Genomic DNA, 20,051 nt, shown 5'->3' on the forward strand with positions numbered 1-20,051 from the left:
AATACACTCTACTTTTGATAAATGTACATGAATCAATTTTACTAACTGATCATACGCAATCAATTCATTCTGTCGGTGTTGGTGCTGTTCAGATGTCTTTGGAGAATGTTACCAGAGCAGTGAGAGGCGCTCCTTCACCCTCCTGATAAGAAAGTCTCCAGTGTGGGCTGGAGCAACATGTCTGCAGATGGCAACTGCGGCTGATGCTCGCCAGTTCTTCAGCCATGATGGCGTTCAGGTAGATTCTAACCTCACTGTTGTGCTTTATTAATACTTTTAGGTCGCAGAAATTTACAATTTTACCTGATAATATTGGGATGGGTTCTGGCTGGATGTCAAACTACAACTAATTCACGGCAGAGCATTTATGTCGGCTGTCATTCCTGCACTTTAAAAAATAAAAATCAAAATGGCCATCATCCACAATCCTTATGTGAGACATGAACACACTTGCGTTTCTTTTTTCTGTGCGTTCTAAATAGAGAAAAACTGCTGGCACGAGGTGGCTAACAATGCACGTAATGCAAGGATGGGCAAACTACAGCCCGGGGGCCACATCCGGCCCACCAAGCATTTCAATCCGGCCCGCCAGTTGCTTCCAAAGTATTTAATGTAAACTTTTCACATACAAGCTGTCAAAATGACTTGCAAGTAAGTAGTCAGAGTCAGTCAATCTGACACAACTTTTTGATGGTTTAAGTAGCTTTTCACATGCAGCGATCCAGACAACTACCTCATCCATGGTGCCAAATAAACACAAGTCAACAAATATGTGACACACAACTTAACCTACCCACCGCACTGTCTTGGAAGTAAAAAAGGAGGGACGTTCACGTGCTCTTTAATAGTCACTGTTTTATCATTCATACTTCATATTGCATATCACACATCTGTCACACATCCTGTCACTTCCTGTTGTACGGAAAGGACGCTCACGGAAAAGCTCCGTCCACTATTACCGGAGTTTTAAACTTTTGCGACCTTGGTGAATACAGTTCGTGATCACAACTTGTGATTACAACTCTGCAAGTGAGTGCTGAGACTTCTGCCTCAACTCGGACCCGCGAGTGGACTAAACTCACCAAAAGAGACAATCAGGTGGAGCCGACAGCCGTTACAAGCAAGCTATCATGCTAGCCGCGGTTTGAAGCCTGATTTCAATAACAGGATAACATTTGGAGTTTTCCTGTGCAGCTTTTTCGGCCCACCAGGACTGGTGGGACTTTGGTGAGATACTGGTGAGAGATAAACTCGCCGTTATAACGAAGATTATTCACCGAAGGCATTGCACCACAAGTCAACGGCTAACTGACGGCGTTACCTAGCAACAGTAACAATGTCAAAGGCTCGAGGGAGAAGAAGCGCAACAAGCGGTGGCTCTAGTAGTTCTGGTCGAAGTACTCCAGATTCAGTCATATATACGGATGTCGAACAGATTCCTGAGACAACTGGAGGTGCTCACCTATTACCACAACCGCCGCCGAGACCTTACAAGGATGACACAGTTAACCAGTTGACACACCTGAGTGGAAATATAGACAAAGCAACAGCGACAGCCTTGCAGAAGGTTAAACACCGCGCAAACAAGCAAGAAAGAAGTTCAATGGAAAAGAGTGAGTATACTATGGCGAAAACCATGGAGGATTATGGAAAACAGATGCAGCAACTTGTGGAGAATTCCAACTCCCTGCATCAACTAATTCACAGTTTGATAGAGACTACCAACGCCATACAAAGAGAAATGCAAGGTCTGAGAGTGGAGAATAAAAAATTACAGGAAAGTTATGATGCACTGGGAGCCACTCTCAAAAAAGAATGTGAAGAAAAGGATAAAATCATTGAGAAGCTGAAAAACACCATAGATGATATGGATCAGAACACACGAATGAATGACGTGGTCGTGACGGGACTTCGAATTAAACCAAGGTCCTATGCCAGAGCAGTGGCGAATACTGAAGAACCAGACGAATGGGATGTCGCCTCAACAGAGCAACAAGTTGTTGATTTTTTGCAATCGAAGGAGGTGGATGTAGACATCCAATCTATTGATACTTGCATCCCACTGTATGGGAGGAACCGCACTACACCCGTCATCATCGTCAAATTCACCAACAGGAAAAACAAGGTTGCTCTGCTGAAACAGGGAAAGAAGCTGAAAGGAACAAATGTCTACATGAATGACCACCTGACCAAGCGCAACGCTGAGATTGCGAAGAAAGCACGTGATCTGAGGAAGCAAGGAAAGATTCAAGGAACATGGAGTGCAAACTGCAAAATCTTCATCAAAGCAAATGGAGGACCAGAGGCCAGAGTTCTTGCTGTCAAAGACATCAAGGACCTAGAAAGATATTGAGGTCTCCCAACATGGAGGAAAACAGCTTTAATATGCTACAAGAAGATCTACAATTGGACACTTTTCACTTTACAGATCACAAACAATTGGATATGGAAAAAGACATTGATCCAGACTCAAATTTTTTCTCTCACATTACAAACGACTGCCGTTATTATACGGAGGAGCAATACAACAACAGTTTTATCAACGACGACAAGTTATCCATCATACACATAAACAGCAGAAGCTTGAACGCAAACTTTACTAATATTAAACAATATTTGAATCAATTCAAAGAACCTTTCAAAGTTATAGCAATCTCAGAAACTTGGATTAATGCTAACAAAGGAATGGACTTCGAGCTGGAAGGATATGAAATGACGTGTGCAAACAGGAACAATGCAAATGGAGGAGGTGTGGCCGTATACGTGGACAAACATTTGAACTACAAAATGGTAAAGAATATGTCATTTGTCATTGATAACATTTTAGAATGTATAACAATTGAAATCTGTAAAGAAAAAAGCAAAAATGTGTTAATAAGTTGTGTGTACAGAACTCCAAAGTCAAAGATTGGAATGTTTGAGGATTGGATTAAGACAACGTTTACAGACATAGGTCAGAAAACTATTTTCATATGTGGAGACTTCAATATTGACCTCTTGAACTCACACAAGTGCAAGGAAATAGATGACTTTATAGATACAATGTATAGCTTGAGTTTATATCCTAAAATCATTAGACCAAGTAGAATAACAGAGCACTGTGCCACCCTCATCGATAATATATTCACCAATGACTTTGATAACAACACCATCAGTGGCCTGCTAATTAGTGACATCAGTGATCATCTTCCAGTGTTTACAATCTACAATGAACATTATAAGAAAAAACAGGCGGAGGCAAAAAAGACTTTTCAAAGATTGCGTACAGAGGATAACATCCGTGCCTTCAAGATAGGTCTAGAAGAACAAAGTTGGGAGAGTGTCTACAGTGCAACAGATGTGGACGAGGCATATGACAGCTTCCTTGGTACTTATATGGAGCTCTACGATAAGAACTGTCCCTGGCAAGAAAAGCCCAAGAAGCAAAAGAAAAACCAGCAGCCATGGATGACAAAAGGACTAAAAAACGCCTGTAAGAAGAAGAACACATTATACAGGACATTTATCATTCAACAGACTAAAGAAGCAGAACAAAAGTATAAGACATACAAAAACAAGTTGACAACTATCTTGAGAGTGTGTAAGAGGGAATATTATAGTCACGTACTAAATAAGAACAAAAATAACATGAGAGCAACTTGGGGCATCTTAAATAGTATTATAAAGAACAACGTTAAGAAAGCAGACTATCCTCCCTATTTCATGGTTGGAAACACTTACAGGAATGACATGAATGCGGTAGCTGAAATGTTTAATGAATATTTTGTAAATATTGGACAAAAACTGGAAGAGGAAATTCCAAAACAAGACACAATTGATGAAGGGATTGATATTATCGATAGGAATCTTAATTCTATGTTTCTCACTGCTGTAACCAAAAAGGAGATCACTGACATTGTTAACCATTTTAAGGCAAAAACATCAACTGATTGTCATGGAATCGAAATGGAAACAATTAAAAGGGTCATCAATGAGATCGCAGACCCGTTAACATATATTAGTAACTTATCATTTCAGACTGGAATATTTCCAAGCAAAATGAAAACAGCCAAGGTGGTTCCAATTTTCAAAAAAGGAGACAAACACCAATTTACAAATTATCGACCAGTTTCCTTGTTACCACAATTCTCGAAAATTGTGGAGAAGCTATTTAATAATAGGTTGGACAAATTTATTAATAAGAATGAATTATTGGCAAGTAGTCAATATGGTTACAGAGCCAACATTTCAACTTCTATGGCACTGATGGAAATCACGGAGGAAATCACTACTGCCATAGACAACAGAAGATGCGCAGCTGCAGTATTCATGGATCTGACAAAAGCTTTCGATACAATTAATCACACTATTTTAATTTCAAAATTAGAAAGGTACGGAATTAGAGGTTTAGTCTTAAATTGGGTTAAAAGCTACCTAGCAAAGAGGAAACAATTTGTAAAGCTAGGAGAATATACATCTGGGAGTCTACACAATACGTGTGGAGTACCACAGGGGTCCATACTGGGACCAAAACTGTTTAACTTGTACATTAACGACATTTGCAAGGTAACTAACAACTTAAAATTGGTCTTATTCGCCGATGATACCACTGCTTTCTGTTCTGGTGAAAGCACACAAGAACTCATTAAAAAGGTCAAGGATGAAATGGTCATATTAAAGTCATGGTTTGACAAGAATAGATTATCTCTGAATTTAAGTAAAACTAAAATAATGTTATTTGGTAATAGTAGAAAGGACACGTACGACCAAATACAAATTAATGGAACGGATATTGAAAAAGTGGAAGAATATAAATTCCTTGGGGTTATAATAGATGAAAAAATGAGTTGGAAATCTCATATTAAATATATACAACAAAAGGTGGCGAGAAATATCTCTATATTGAATAAAGCAAAATATCTTCTTGATCAAAAATCACTCCACACTCTGTACTGTTCCTTAGTATTACCATATCTAACGTATTGTGTGGAGATATGGGGAAATAATTACAAAAGCAATCTTCACTCACTCACTGTACTGCAAAAAAGATCTGTGAGGATAATTCATAATGCCAAGTATAGAGAACATACAAACCCTTTATTTTTAAAATCACAGATATTAAAATTCGCAGATTTAGTACACTTTCAAACCGCTAGAATAATGTATAAAGTTAATAATAACTCGTTACCCAAAAATCTAATCAAGTATTTCTCAATCAGAGAGGAGAAATATGATCTTAGAGGAAAATTAAACCTAAAACATTTATATGCGAGAACAACGCTGAAAACCCACAGCATTTCCGTGTGTGGAATTAAATTATGGAACGGATTGAGTAAAGAACTCAAACAATGTACAGAGATGAGCAAATTCAAAAAACAATACAAGCAGTTGATGTTTGCTAAATACAAGGCAGAAGAGTCCTGATTGTTCTGTCAGGTTTGTTATTTTATTTTATTTATTTTTTTATTTTCTATTTTATTTTATTTTATTTTATTTTATTTTTTATTTATTTAATTAAATTTTATTTTTTATTTATTTATTTTTATTTATTTATTTATTTATTTATTTTTTATAATTTTCTTTGTTGTGTTTAAAAAAAAAAAAGGAAAGGGGGAAAAAAAAAAAAGCTTTGTTCTTATTTATTTATTTATTTATTTAGTATTGTCATCATTATTATCATTATTATGAATGTTCTCTCTTTTTTTGGGGGGGAGGGTTATCTCACCGTTATCTATTATGTGTTATCCTGACTATCACTGAAAACATGACATGGAATCCAGGAAGTGAACTACATGTACTGTACTAGATGTAGAATGGATGGGGGGTAGGATTAAATAAGCTTTGCTTCTTCCTACTCCTTTTGGACATGTGGAACTGTCAAAGAATGATTCACGAGATGTATTCCATTGTAACCTTCATGTTCAAATAAACTAAACCAAACCAAACCAAACTAAACTAAACCAAACACATCGTCAGTGGCGGAGCCAGGAGTTTTTATTGGGGTGGCTAAGGTGAGACCCTTACTCACATAGAGGTGGCAATAAGTTGATACCTGAAATCTCCTGTGACCGTGCCTTTTCGTCCTGGCGTCGTTCCGCTGTACTGTAGCATTTTTGTATTCTTGTTAAAGCATATTGCTGCAGTCCTTCGAACCGAAGATTCATTTACAAGCTAGCAAGCTAGCGATGACACAGGAGACACGCAGGGCAGTACGATGGAGATTGATTGACAATGGTCTATAGCCAATCATCATATCAGAATGCAGAAAACAATTGGCGGTGCAGACAGACGAGCGAGGGAAGAGAGACACTCAACTTCCCACAATGCAATTCTTCTTAAAGGGCCAGGCTCAGCCTGTAACAGCGTTCATACACTGTAATTAAAAAGAGAAGCACTAAAAAAATCAGCGGATCTGCGAAAGTGAACCACAACAGAGCGGGGGAATTAAATAATGGCCCATATTTCCAAAATTGATATCCCTTTACATAAACTGTGATGTAGTTATTGTAGTTGCGTATCAAATTCTTTCTAAGCTATGATTAAAAATACACTACTTTTTGAAATTTACCCAATATGTTTATGTGCATAACGTGTATTTAAGTATCGGCTCGGTATCGATAGATACCATTCTGAATTTTACTCAGTATTGAATCGGAAAAGAAATAAGTGGTATCGCACATCACTACTACTCGGTAGTGGCATGAGGCGCTGTGTCACTACGCCAGAAAAATAGTTCTTCAGTGTTAACGCCTACATTAACAATGTCGCTGTAGTTTGGTTAATATGCACTTCACGTTATGCAAATGGAACATTGTTGGCGTTTTAGGAGGGGTTTTTTAGAGGGCATTATAGGAGGAATAGGTGTGTACCATTATGTGCATTGTTAGCTGCCTCATGCTAGCTGTTTTTCTCCCTTGAGAACACACAGAAAAGAGAAAGACATGTGTTCATGTGTCACATAAGGATTGTGGATGATGGGCAAAATGCCCCAAAAAAGTGCAGTTTTCCAACGGCAATCGGACTGGCTGAATCATGTCGCCATAAACAGTCATCGAGCCATTGTTTGCACGTTTACTTGTGATTTGTGACTTTGGCCAGAGACATAAGGAGAATGGGCCATAATAAAAGTTGCTGTTGTCATTTCACACTGCTTAGCGATGATAATTTGACAACACTACAACAGTGGACATAAACAGACCAATTTTTCATAGAAATGACCCCTTTGGCTCTCAAATTTACTGTTGAGAAAAGCGGTTCACCATATACAGTATGTCGAAGACCGGCTTAAGCGGGCATTTTTATTAATAGGAAGCACCAGGACTCAGTTGGTTGACTTAACATGACCAACCCAAGCAGGTTCCACTGTATTACCATTTAAGATGAGATTAACAGCACCAAATGTAGTCAGTGTGATGTTGGTTTGGAGCTTTTGTGGTTAACCTGCTGCTCTCTGCTGTAGTCATTGCTGTCCCACATCTGGTGGGGCAGCATGGACAGAAGCACTGAGGTCTGGAAGCTGGTGATCTCCTTCTTCATGCCCCCGCTCATCTACACAGACTTAATCAGCTTCAGGTCAGTGTCGCGCAATCAACATTGTCCCTTCTGTGATGGTTGAGTTTGCTGTGTTGCAGGAGAATTCCAGATTCAGAGGCTCATTTATACAGTGTGCGTGCGTGCGTGCGTGTGTGCGTGCGTGCGTGTGTGTGTGTGTGTGTGTGTGTGTGTGTGTGTGTATGTTACAGGAAGCAGGAAGAAGAGGTGAATCCAGTGGAGGTCCCTCATAAAGACACCGACATTTTGGAGGGGAATGATGCCACTGCTTTCCCCCTTGCTGACATTATGCACAAGTAAATGGGCCATTCCACTCAGTCTGTGTCATTTGCTTGTTGCAACTCCCTCAAAATAAACTTACATTTCTGTCTTTTTTCAATTCTAAATCTGATAATGCACATTGAACTACTCAAAAAGTGTACTGGCCCATGTCGGGCAACTTTATTTCATTTTTGTAGAAGTTTCCGAAGCCAGGATGACTCATTTAAGTAACAGGACTGAAACAGGACTGGAGTTTTAGCATAGAGCAAATTCTAAATACCAGTAGACTAAATACCAATAGACATGAAATGTAGCACATGGCATTAATCCTAACAGCATGTTGACACGAAGCACATTACAGTGATTCAGCAAAATTTTAAACAAATAAACAACACATTTTTGTGAATGAAAACGCAGGGGTACAACTAAAGTGCATTTTTAATATACATATGTGTATATTTTTTTTACGAAAATAAACTTAAAGGAACCCTGCACTGTTTTGGAATGTTGCCCATCATCCACAATACACAAATGTCTTTTTATCTTTTCTGTGCGTTTTAAAGATATTAAAACAAATAAAAAGCGACAGCTCAGTAGCGCACGTAATGGGACACACCTATGCCGCCTCCAAAGACCTCTATAAAAACACCTCCAAAAACCTCCAACAAAGTGTTATGGTTTTTTATACATGCTGTGACCATGTAGGTACTTTCATGATAACATGTCATACTTGCAGTATTTTGTGTACTTCGGCCACTCAGCATAACTTCCTTGCGCATTGATTTGACAAACGTCATGGAAACGAACGCCTACACCTAGCGTTATCGTTTCCGAGCTCAGAAATACAAACACGGCAGCAGTGGCGGCATCTCGAATATTGTAGCCTTACCTTTTGGTCGTGTCTGAGGCGCCGGCGACAGGCAATTAATGCTTTTTTTTGTGCGTTCAAAGTAAGATTAAATTTGTCTTTTACATTGGATTTATTAAATATGCAATCAGATCAATGTGCAGGACACTTTGCTGAATAAAAAAGATGTATTTTACTGTTAATTTTGTTGTGCATTTATACGTTTTATTTCCTGGAGACAGGAAATGTCACCGATTTGGTGGGATGGCCTAAATACAGCTTATCCAAATCCAAATGATGTTTACAACCCTTTCCCAAACCAAATTCTCTGTGTTGGCTTTTAGTGATGAAGATGCTGAGGAGTACAGGGCTCTAAAAGAAAACCTGAAAGGTGGGTTTGCATCAGATTACAAGTGGTGGTGATCAATGACATGGAGGTTATGGTGCCCTCACAGTTGTTTTGAAGGATTACACAAAAATATACTCTTACCAGTCTTCCTGTTTGTACCTCTCTTTATTTCAGCCTCTTCACCATCTAGGATCAAGAGACCGTTCATTGTGACACGATGGAGGCAGTTTTGGTTCGCCCCAGTCACCTCCTTCCTGGGCAACGTGCTGATGTACTTCCTGTTTCTCTGCCTCTTTGCTTACATCCTGTTGGTGGATTTCAAGCCCCCGCCTCCCAGAGGCCCGTCCTCTCTGGAGTTTGTGCTTTACTTTTGGGTTTTTACATTACTCTGTGAAGAAATCAGACAGGTTGGTGGCTAAGAAATCCAAACCATGCAGTGGAAACCGTTTAAGTCGGTCAACAACCCGTCTGTGTCGTCCAACCCATCAATTCCTCATCCATCGTGTCCTTCCTATGACAAAAAAATGAAGGCTTAAGCCAACGTCGACGTATAAGGCGCTTTTGTCCACATCAAATTTGAGACCCAAAAGGGCACGTCTGTGAAATATTGGTTCGCTTATGTCGACGTGTGTTGTAGTATTCTTAACATCATCATAACTACTATCTAGTTACACAGCATTAAAACAGGCACACAGAGACTTCCTGTTCAGTGCAAAATTAAAGCATGCAGGTATTAATCTGGATTCTTCCACAGCAACTAACAAAATGCACCTATCCATGGGTATGATATATGAAAAAAAATGAATAGAGTGCAACATTTTGTGTAACTGTGACCGGTAAACATCCCTTCAAAATAAAAACATCTTTCAACTTTAAAATAAAACCAAGAATTTAGCGAACGTAAATCACACATACCTGTGGAAATGCAACAGTTACATAGAGTCTGTTCTTCACCTTATTTTAAGTTTATTCTGAAATAAACATTATACAGTACAATATTCTTCAGGCAATGAACCAAACGTACTTCTTTTGCGGAACTTTATAATGCACACAATCAAGTATAATTAGCAGGGTGCTGCGATAATGCTGTCTTTGCCCATAAAATAACTTTGATAGAGTCATTAGCGAGGAATACAATACTCGCTGCGTCCTGCGGAGAGAAATCCCAAACCATAAAAAGAGGTGTGTGTGGAACAATCCCAATCGACATTACCGATACAGTGGGCAAATCGATCCCAGCGTCGAGGCTGTGATAACATAGCGACCTGCGAGAATATAGTGCCATACCGGTGGTAATTGCAAAGGCAGGCCCATTCAAAATTTCGACTGAAATCTAGTTTAATATTGTTAGCTACCAGAAGAAAGATCTGCGCATGTATGAAAGCTTTGTTGGCATTGTAGTCAAGACATACAACAAAATTACCACAACAGTTCTGTTAAATACCGTAAGAGTTTAAAACAGGGTTGGCCAAAATACGGCCCGGGGGCCATTTGCGGCCCGCGACTGTGATTTTTATCGGCCTGCAGCACAGTCTAAAAATGTAATTTAACAAGGAAATTAAAAAAAAAAAAACAGCAGCAAAAATGGGAAAATCAATCAAAAGTCAAAATATTAAGAGAAGAGTTGTACTCTAGCAAGGAAAAAAAGTCATCATTTCACAATAGTATAAGGAGAAATGTCATTTTAGTAGCATGAAGTTGAAATATTAAAGATTTTTTAAAAGTCAAAACCAATGAATAAAGTTGTAATTTTTGGAAACTTAGGTTGGGGGAAAATTTATAAAATGAGAATAAAGTAAAAGTATTAGAAGAAGAAAATATACAAGAAGAAAGTGGAAAGATTTGGAAAATTATACAAAAAAACCCATCAGAAATAGAAAACAACATAAATTGTTGAGAAACACAGTAAAGTCAAAAGATTAAGAGAAAAAAATTGTTTTCTAATGGGGAAAAAAAGTTCCAATTTTATGAGAATAAACTTCCAATATGAGGAAAAATGGTTTTAGTAACTGTAATACATTAAAAAATACATTTTTTTTTTTTTAAAGATAAAAAATATTATGGGAATACAGTTATAATTACGAGAAGAAAACTCGCAAAAGGAAAGCTGAAATGAAATAGTTGGAAAATAAATTTTATAAAATGCACCAGCAGAAATGGTAAAAAAAACAGCTGTAATTTTACAGGAATAAAGTCAAAATATTAAGAAAAAAGTCATAATCGAATGAAGAACAAAAGTCGCAATTTTCCAAGAATAAACAAAAATAAACTTGTATTATTATGGAAAAAAAGGTCATTTTTAGTAGCATTTCAGCTATACTACAAAGGTGAAATGCAGTTTTTTGTTGAGCTACATATACTTTTAGCTTCTTAGCATATCTCTATGTGTTGTGTATCAAATTGGCCTTTGCATCCTTTCATTTTTCAGTATGTGGCCCTCGCTGGAAAAAGTTTGGACACCCCTGGTATAGAATATATGAAAACAGAAAAATCCAAATAAACATAAAAATCCTAGTTTTGTTTTTTTTCCGGTTATGTCGACAACCGCGTATGTCGACTTGAACGGGTTCCACTGGACTGGTCTTAATTTGAAATGTGACGAGTTATTTTCAGAAGCCTAATATGACTGTGGTGCTCCTAGTGATATTTCATTGGACTCTCTTCGCTCTCTCTGATTGACAGGCCTTCTTTGTGTTCAGCAACTTTGTGCTCCAGAGGATGAAGAGTTACATCCAGGATATGTGGAATCAGTGTGACATCACAGCCATCACAATCTTCATTTGCGCTCTCTGCTGCAGGTAACTGAATAGCAAAAGATATCGGAGTAACATGTCGCCATCAATTACTTTTGTAATTACACTTTGCGGACACTAGGGGTGGGCAATACCACAATACAATAGACGCCCCTACAACGTAAATAATCCGTTCCGAGAAGCTTTATGTTATACGAAGCGCAAAATACATGTAAATAGCCGAATCCGTTCCAAGATCTTTCCAAACTCACCCCTTTGGCCCTTCAAAATATTCAAAGTCCACCAAATATGGTGGGAAAATATAAGAAAACGTTAGCATTAACATAGTAGAGTAACATTCCAATATAAAATAAGGTAATAAATAAGATTACTGTAAATGAATAAAACTGAAAAACAAAAACAATCCTACCGTTCACGAGATGTCTTGATCAGGAGCGCAAGTGGAGGCATAACTGTGTGCTGTATAACTCAGCCAATGAGATGAGAGCGGAGGCGGTGCCCCGAAAATCAGCCAATGAGAGCGTGATGCGTCAGAAGGCGTCACCAAGTGTTAGTCTGAACTTGCGCCGACTTGAGGCATTAATAAATTTGATTGAAAAAAAAAAGATTTGCACTGACTTGACGCTTTATGTTATATGGAATTTCTTCTGTAATATGAAGCAAAAACTTTACATAAATTCGTTATGTTAAGTGGAATTTATGTAAAAGGAGGTTTATGTTATGCGAGGTACTACTGTATTTTGTACCGATCAGGTAACAAGTAAATACAAGGCCCATATTGCAGATACTGATCCTGATACCGATACATTTTACTCAAAAGTGTTCAAGATCATGGAATGATTTTGTGATTTTTGCCTTTCATTTGTTGATCGTGATAAGAATCAGAATAAAACACAGGATAAAGATTTTAGGCAAATAAAAAATATTTGTATCAACAAACTTATTTGTGAACAATTTAACAATATATAAATACAATATAAGACAAAAAACAAAGTAATTCAATTACAGACCGTAATGGTGATTATCCATCCATCCATCTTCTATGACACTTATCCTCACTAGGGTCCAGGGGTATGCTGGAGCCTATCCCAGCTGACTTCGGGTGAGAGACGGGGTACACCCTGAACCGGTTGCCAGCCAATCGCAGGGCACATATAGACAAACAATCATTCACACTCACATTTAATGCTTTGAAGAGATATTTTCATAACCATATTCAACTCCATAAATTCATGTTTGCAACAAAAGCTTATAATTATTAGAAAAAGAAAAGAATGAAAAAAAGATCGGTACCGGATAGGGTCAGGAAGACTAAAAAAAAATGTGGATCGGGACATACCTATTCTGAACGCTACACTCCTCCGTGCTCTTCCACTTCCTCGTTGTTGTCGAGTGTGTTTTGACACGCAAACAATCCATGCCGAGCTCTTATCAAATGCACTTCTGCCACCTTGTGGACATTTTTAAGGCTTTAAACTGCTCTAAGAATAACATCTTTCAGTGTGAAATTGTATCATCACGTATAAATACGTCTTTGGTATTGAATGAGTTAATATATATATATATATATATATATATATATATATATATATACAGTATATATATATATATAATATAATATATATATATATACAGTATATATAAATAATAATAATAAAATATGTATGCATACAGTATATATTTTTTTAAAAAGTTATAAAATAATTTATAATTAAAATAATTTAAAAGATATGTGTCTTTTATTACATGTATTATTTCAACGCTTTTCATAAAACAATATGTTGGGCCGAATCTGGCCCCAAGGCCTTGAGTTTGACACCCACGGCTTAAGACGACCTCGGCATGAGATTAAAGGGGTAATTTCTATGAACAAATCAGCCATTTTAGTCAAAATGTGTAGTAGTAATGTTACCTTCATCATTATTACTGCAAAAGCAGATTGGTGGTTGCGTCAAAATGGACCTACCACTTACCTTCAAAGGTTCGGCATCACACCAAAGTTCCTTTCTTCTTTGGTGGTAGACTTCTCAGCCAATCTTCCGTTCGCCTTTCTGCAACTACTGCACTTGAAGCTTGTTTCTGACCTCCCTGTTTTTTTTCCCAGAATGTTCCCGTGGTCGTTCAAGTTTGGCCGAGCACTGATGGCCATCGATTTTATGGTCTTCACTCTGCGTCTGATCCATATCTTCGCCGTCCACAAACAGCTCGGGCCCAAGATTATCATCGTCGGCAAAATGGTGACTCACGCTATCACTACAAATCAAAAGGAGTTGAAATATGACACAAAATCAGATAAATCATAACAATCTTGTTTGCTTGCCTCAGATGAAAGACATTTTCTTCTTCCTCTTTTTCCTGGCCGTGTGGGTCGTCGCCTATGGAGTAGCCAACCAGGCGCTTCTCTACTCATACGATCCTCGTCCCAACTGGGTATTTCGTCGGGTCTTCTACAGACCATATCTGTATATTTTCGGACTCATTGACGTAAATGAAGTGGATGGTGAGTGGCTTTCCTCTTAAGTTTCATTTTGATGATGCTCTGCTGGTTACAAGTGTAGTTAAACTAGTTACACAGTATGGCCAAATAATGTTATCAACTACTTTGTCAGACATGGTTTCTGACAGAAGGCTGTTCAATCCACTAGGGCAGCGTTTCCAAGGATAACTTTCTGTTCTTGCAGATCCCCTTGTAACAGCGTGTGGAATCTATGAGCATTCATGTGATCTATGATCATTCAATAATCTTTATCCTTAATGATGGTCGTGACGGTCGAGTGGTTGAGACCAAAAGAGCGGCCGATATTGTTGGGTGTGTCTCCTCTCTCTGAGCTTTCTCTGATGTTCATTTTCACTTTCATGGTGATGGCTTTGCTTTTCTTTGGCGCACTGCCGCTTGGGAGACATAATGAAGTGTAAAAAGTTCACTTATAAGTAGGGTTGTCAAAAATAACGCATTAACAGCGGTAAGAGGCGGGGTACACCCTGGACTGGTTGCCAGGGCACATATAGACAACCAACCATTCACACTCACAATCATACCTATGGACAATTTAGAGTCGCCAGTTAACCTAACATGCATGTTTTTGGCAAACAAACGCACGCACGGGGAGAACATGCAAACTCCACACAGGTCCAACGGAGATTTGAACCCAGGTCTTCCCGATCTCCTGACTGTGTGGCCAACATGCTAACCACTAGGCCACTGTGCGGCCCACTGATGGTGATTAATCATGATTAATTAATTGAAATACTATGATTAATCTGATTGAAATTTGTAATCATTTCACAGCCCTACTAATAAGCAATGTTATTCTTTCTCAGTGTGGTTTACCCAGTCGCACACAGTAATCATCCCCCCATCGCGCTGTAACTAATTCTCGAGCTGGACCAAAATTACGTATCTAATTTAATTATTGGGGCGCGTAATGCAAAAATGTTGTGAACCGAGGACCGCCTGTATTTCATAAAGATTACAGCAAGTAGTGTAGTGGTTCACTTAGCTTAAGTTGTGTGCATGCAGCAAGGTTTAGATATGAACACTGAGAAATACAGTTTTTCACTTTTAAAACATGCACCGCTTTTCCATGCAGCTGATTTGTTTGGAGAAAACAACTGTACAGACAACATGACACTAATCAAAGCGGGGCGGGAGCCTTGTGCGAACACCGATGCCAACTGGCTGGTTATTGTCCTCCTGGTCATCTATCTGCTTGTTACCAACATACTGCTCATCAATCTCCTCATTGCCATGTTCAGGTACGCTGTCATGATTCATTTCAATCACATGAGTGGCATAATGTGTGAGTGTATCCTGCTGACAGGAGAAACAACAAACAAAATGTGCTTTGTCCTTCACCGTCCACAGTTACACCTTCATCATAGTTCAGGAGCGCAGTGACCTCTACTGGAAGTTTCAGCGTTACAACCTGATCGTGGAATACCACTCCAGACCTTGCCTGGCGCCGCCATTCATCATCATTTCACATCTCAATCTTTTCATCAAGAGATACATCCGCCGTATACCTTCGGAAAAGAAAAAACACTTTGGTGAGAACAGCACTAATCATCAAAACAAAAACGAGTCATTAATGCGGTCGACCTTGTTTATGTCGACATTCCGTCGGTGTCGACCGACTCATCAAGTCCTGGTCCACCGTGTTCTTCCATCCATCCATTTTCTATGCCGCTTATTCTCCTAAGGGCGCGGGGGTATGCTGGAGCCTATCCCAGCTTTCGGGCAGAAGGCGGCGTACACCCTAGACTGGCCGCCATGTCGACATGTGTTGTCATATTGTTAAGTTCATTATTATCGCTTGTGTCTTTGCACAAAAGCGGATGCTGGAAAGACATAACTGCGCCAATGTCCTTGCTCAAGCGTGGATATATCAGCAAATTTGCATGGTTGGCCATGACGCATTTGCTTGTTTGGAACTAAAAATGTACTTTCTTCTGTTGCTGTTTTGTGATTGCTTTTGCCCACAGCTCACGGTTCGAACGTCACTCCCTCACTCTATTGCGGTTTTTCGAAAACTAGTGCATTACTACTGTTTTGTGGTTGACATATGGCCTGTTATCAGTCAGAAAATATTGACATATTATTTGGGTCACTAGACATCAGTAATGTTTGCTGTGTCACGCTCCTCTGTGACACTTGTCAGTCGCCTGTTGTAGTTTGTGTTTTTTCCATTTGTATTTGATGTTGTGGCTCTGTTGGCTTGTTCAGATTCTGACACCTCCTGAGCTGGGCGGAGTTACTGGATCCCTGCAGCTGTTCCTCATTAGTACCCTTTTTAGTCTCCCCACCTGCAGCCAGCCAGCGCTGGATTATTCTCTGGATATGGTTGCGCTTCCAGACGATAATCTACTTCTCTAGCTACCACTCACCTTTCCCGTTCTGCTGCAGCTTGCCTCGCCACTCCAACCTGCTCGGCCGTCCTGCAGTCCAGTAATCCGTCCAGCTCACTGGGTAGTTCCAGTTATCTTTTGTTTGCTGGGTGCAGCTCTTGTTTTTTTTGCCCACGGTGCCCTTCTTAGTTCTGCACCGTCGCCCTGAGTTCCTGTTTTTTACGTTATCTGTTTTTTCATTAAATTATTCCCTGTTGGACTCATCCTGTGTCAGCATCCTGGGACCCAATCACACCGCTCCTCAGAGCCTGACATGATGAGACGTTACACAGATTACCTTCACACTGCATGTAGTCACCCATGGCATGTCCGACATGATAGAATGAAAAAAGGTTCTCCTCCCATTCCGTGTGGAAGTGGTAGGTTTTTGGCTTCTTACTTTGTCCTTCGTCTCCACCCCATTTAAAACCGTTTCTTAAGTTTAGAATAAACAAATTGGAGGCTAACTAGTTAGCTCGGTAGCATGCTATGTTTAAATCTCTTGTGTCCCTGCAGTGATCCCATGGCCTGCACGTTAGAGTTGAGCAATATGTTGTAAACAAAGAGTAATAAGGGTGTAAAGGTGACTATAAGGGTGTTATTCCATGTCTACAGGGCTCTAATAATGGTAAAAAACATATTTAGAAAGTCATAAACAGGTTTTCTATACAAAGAAAATATCTATTAATATTGAATGCTATTTCACGGAAATTCACTTACCGCGATTGCGTCTGCAACCAATTAACTGTGGTAAACCAGGGACGACTGTACATGCTTTCATCTCTCTGCTGGAAAGCCCACAATTTTAGATGTTTGTTTTATTGATAATGTTTTTCGTTGAGCTTTAAGAATATGCACTTTATTCGACGGTCCTTTAATGCACCACAGTTATCGCCCATTGTTTTTCTGTCTTGTGGTTATGTCGACAACTGTTTTTGTCAGCCAATCCGAGGGACGTTGACTTCAACGGACTGTACTCTACAATGGTGGATCTTGTTTTAGGCCATAAATAATCTTTGGTTCACATATGGATTCAAAGAAATGTACCCATAATTCATTTTTGTTTACTAGGAGTTGTTTCCCAGTAAAAACTGCAATAGAGATTATTGGCAATGTGCATATTTACAGTTGAGAAAACAAGTATTTGATAGTAGCCCAGATTATTTTGTATACTATATTTGATTGCTTTTACTGTTCTTTGTCAGTTTTGGAGCTGCAGGACATCAAGGCCAGCCGACTCAACATGTGGGAGGCCATCCAGAAAGAAAACCTACTCTCGGCTCAGAACAAGCGGCAGAGAGAGAGTGACACAGAACGCCTTAAACGTACATCGACCAAGTAAGTTAGCGATATTACCACATTGACTCTATTATAACATAAGGAGAGAGATGAGCAGTATTCAGTATTTGTCTTTACTGCATGCTTGTGCATGCATATCATTTTAACTCTGCTCTGTGTTTGTGGTGTAGTGTTTACAAGAGAGTATATTTTAGTATGCAAAGTGTACAGTGGATCCAGTACAGTTTTTTCATGTGTGTGTTTTTTTTTCAGAAAACCCATCTCATTCACCATAAGTTGGTAAAACATAACAGGTGCACCACTATTCTTTTGAAAGCCCACAATTTGTACATATTTATGACTCACCGATAATATTTTTTTCATCATGCGCATTGTTCGAGTGTCCTTGAACGCACCATAGTCGTGCACAGAGTTTGGCTACAGAAGCGCTAGCTTCGACAGTCATCGCGGATTACACCTTCAGCCTCATGATGGCATCAGAAGAGATGGTGTAGTGACAACACAGAAGTATAAACCGGCTGGAACCACAATAGAGGGATGAAAGAGCCGCATGTGCCCCGGAGCCACGGGTTGCAGACCCTTGGTCTAATGTCACCATGTCAATAGTTTACTTGAGCTAAGGTTTGTGTGTGTGTGTGTGTGTGTGTGTGTGTGTGGGTGTGTGTGTGTGTGTGTGTGTGTGTGTGTTTGTGCAGGGTGGACAGTGTGCTGAAGCAGATGGCAGAGAACCGTGACCATGACCAACGTTTGCAACTCCTGGAGACAGAGGTCAGCATTGCATTGATACTGTCACGCAAGATCCTTTCATTTCATTTTCATTTCATTGATCCTTTCATTGTGTTTGGGATGTAAGTGATATGTCATACCAGCACTCCTCATGTAACTCCAAAACACCGCAGTGGCTTTACTGAGAGCAACGGTTTTCATTGGCGACTACTGAGGGTGGAATGCACTGACAGTGCACTGGATTTTGCCGCACTTATCAGTGTGAATGCACTCGTGCACTGACTAAGTGTAAGGGTGTCAAATGAGACACAGACATACTGTGAGGTGGCACTTCAGGGGGAGGCACCGCAGCTTGAAATAGACAAAATTAAGAAAAGCATTTTTTATTTAAGGCTGCTCAATTAACTTTAGTTATGTTTAAAGGCAAATAAAATAATTTGAGTGCCTACAAAAAGAGGGTATATGGGAGAATAAGCCCCAAATATGCTTCTGAAAAGCTTGACGTTAAGGTTTTCCTCTGATTTTGGATCAACATTTGCAATAAAAGTGACTGCAGTAATTATTAGATCAGATTCAACTCCAAAGCCCTCCTCTTCTCTCTTCAATTGCCATTGTTCACTAGCGACACACTCCAGGTTTAAACCATAAATATGCCCCACACACTTATTAAATGCATTTAAAGTATCAAATGTATCGGTGCTGAATGATAATGTAGAATTTGAGTCAAGGTGTAGTCTTTAGCTACTTTTGCGTCTCACAGAATTGTGTTGTTCTAAACCAGCGGTCGGCAACCCGCGGCTCTTCAGCCTCCTTGTTGCGGCTCCCTTCGCCCAGTGCAGTGATTTTTATTAACACCAAAGTGGAAAGAAAATGTGCGTTTTGCGCATTTTCAAAATGAATGTGAAATATCCGACTCACTGCAGTTCTGTGAATGCATCTAGACTGCGTTATGACTGCTGATTGGATGAGCAGGGGAGGGGGAGGCAGGCTAGTGTATGCAGTGAGTCTCACTGCATGGGAGAGAAAAAAGGGTGAGGGAGTTTTTAGTTGAGTCTGAAGCTAGTTACTGCACAGTAAAATATGGAATTAACGGGATATATACTCTATATGGCAATATGTTTTTATAATGAGAAGCGCGCTGTAGCTATGTGCTCGGAGCCCGTGACACGCTAATCGTGTATAGTGTGCGGCGGCAGCTAACTGTACACTCACCGCTCAGAACAATATGCTTTCACTGTCACGTCTCCAAATACCAGAAACAAGTCTTTACATTTGTCGGTAATCGCTTTTGAGAAAATAAGTCACCAAGAGGGCTTGGAAAGTGGCCAGATTTAACAAGAAAATCGCCAAGTTGGCATCACTGGGCTGCACATGAGATGGGAAGCTATTCACAGATGGAGAA

At 39.5% G+C, this 20,051-nt stretch overlaps 1 protein-coding gene across 1 annotated transcript in view; it reads left to right on the forward strand.

The window, feature by feature from the left end:
- Window positions 1-20,051, forward strand: part of trpm4a (transient receptor potential cation channel, subfamily M, member 4a) — a 48,098-nt gene that overhangs the window by 24,322 nt on the left and 3,725 nt on the right. Inside the window, exons 15-26 of the mRNA XM_054759528.1 lie at window positions 93-238; window positions 7,439-7,551; window positions 7,722-7,826; window positions 8,983-9,029; window positions 9,162-9,394; window positions 11,670-11,785; window positions 13,845-13,977; window positions 14,066-14,240; window positions 15,331-15,496; window positions 15,606-15,787; window positions 17,830-17,962; window positions 18,619-18,691. Of these exons, the coding sequence (XP_054615503.1) occupies window positions 93-238; window positions 7,439-7,551; window positions 7,722-7,826; window positions 8,983-9,029; window positions 9,162-9,394; window positions 11,670-11,785; window positions 13,845-13,977; window positions 14,066-14,240; window positions 15,331-15,496; window positions 15,606-15,787; window positions 17,830-17,962; window positions 18,619-18,691 (1,622 nt within the window). The remainder of the gene's footprint in view (window positions 1-92; window positions 239-7,438; window positions 7,552-7,721; window positions 7,827-8,982; window positions 9,030-9,161; window positions 9,395-11,669; window positions 11,786-13,844; window positions 13,978-14,065; window positions 14,241-15,330; window positions 15,497-15,605; window positions 15,788-17,829; window positions 17,963-18,618; window positions 18,692-20,051) is intronic.

The sequence above is a fragment of the Dunckerocampus dactyliophorus genome, chromosome 18 (assembly GCF_027744805.1).
Source record: "Dunckerocampus dactyliophorus isolate RoL2022-P2 chromosome 18, RoL_Ddac_1.1, whole genome shotgun sequence".
Lineage (NCBI taxonomy): Eukaryota > Metazoa > Chordata > Actinopteri > Syngnathiformes > Syngnathidae > Dunckerocampus > Dunckerocampus dactyliophorus.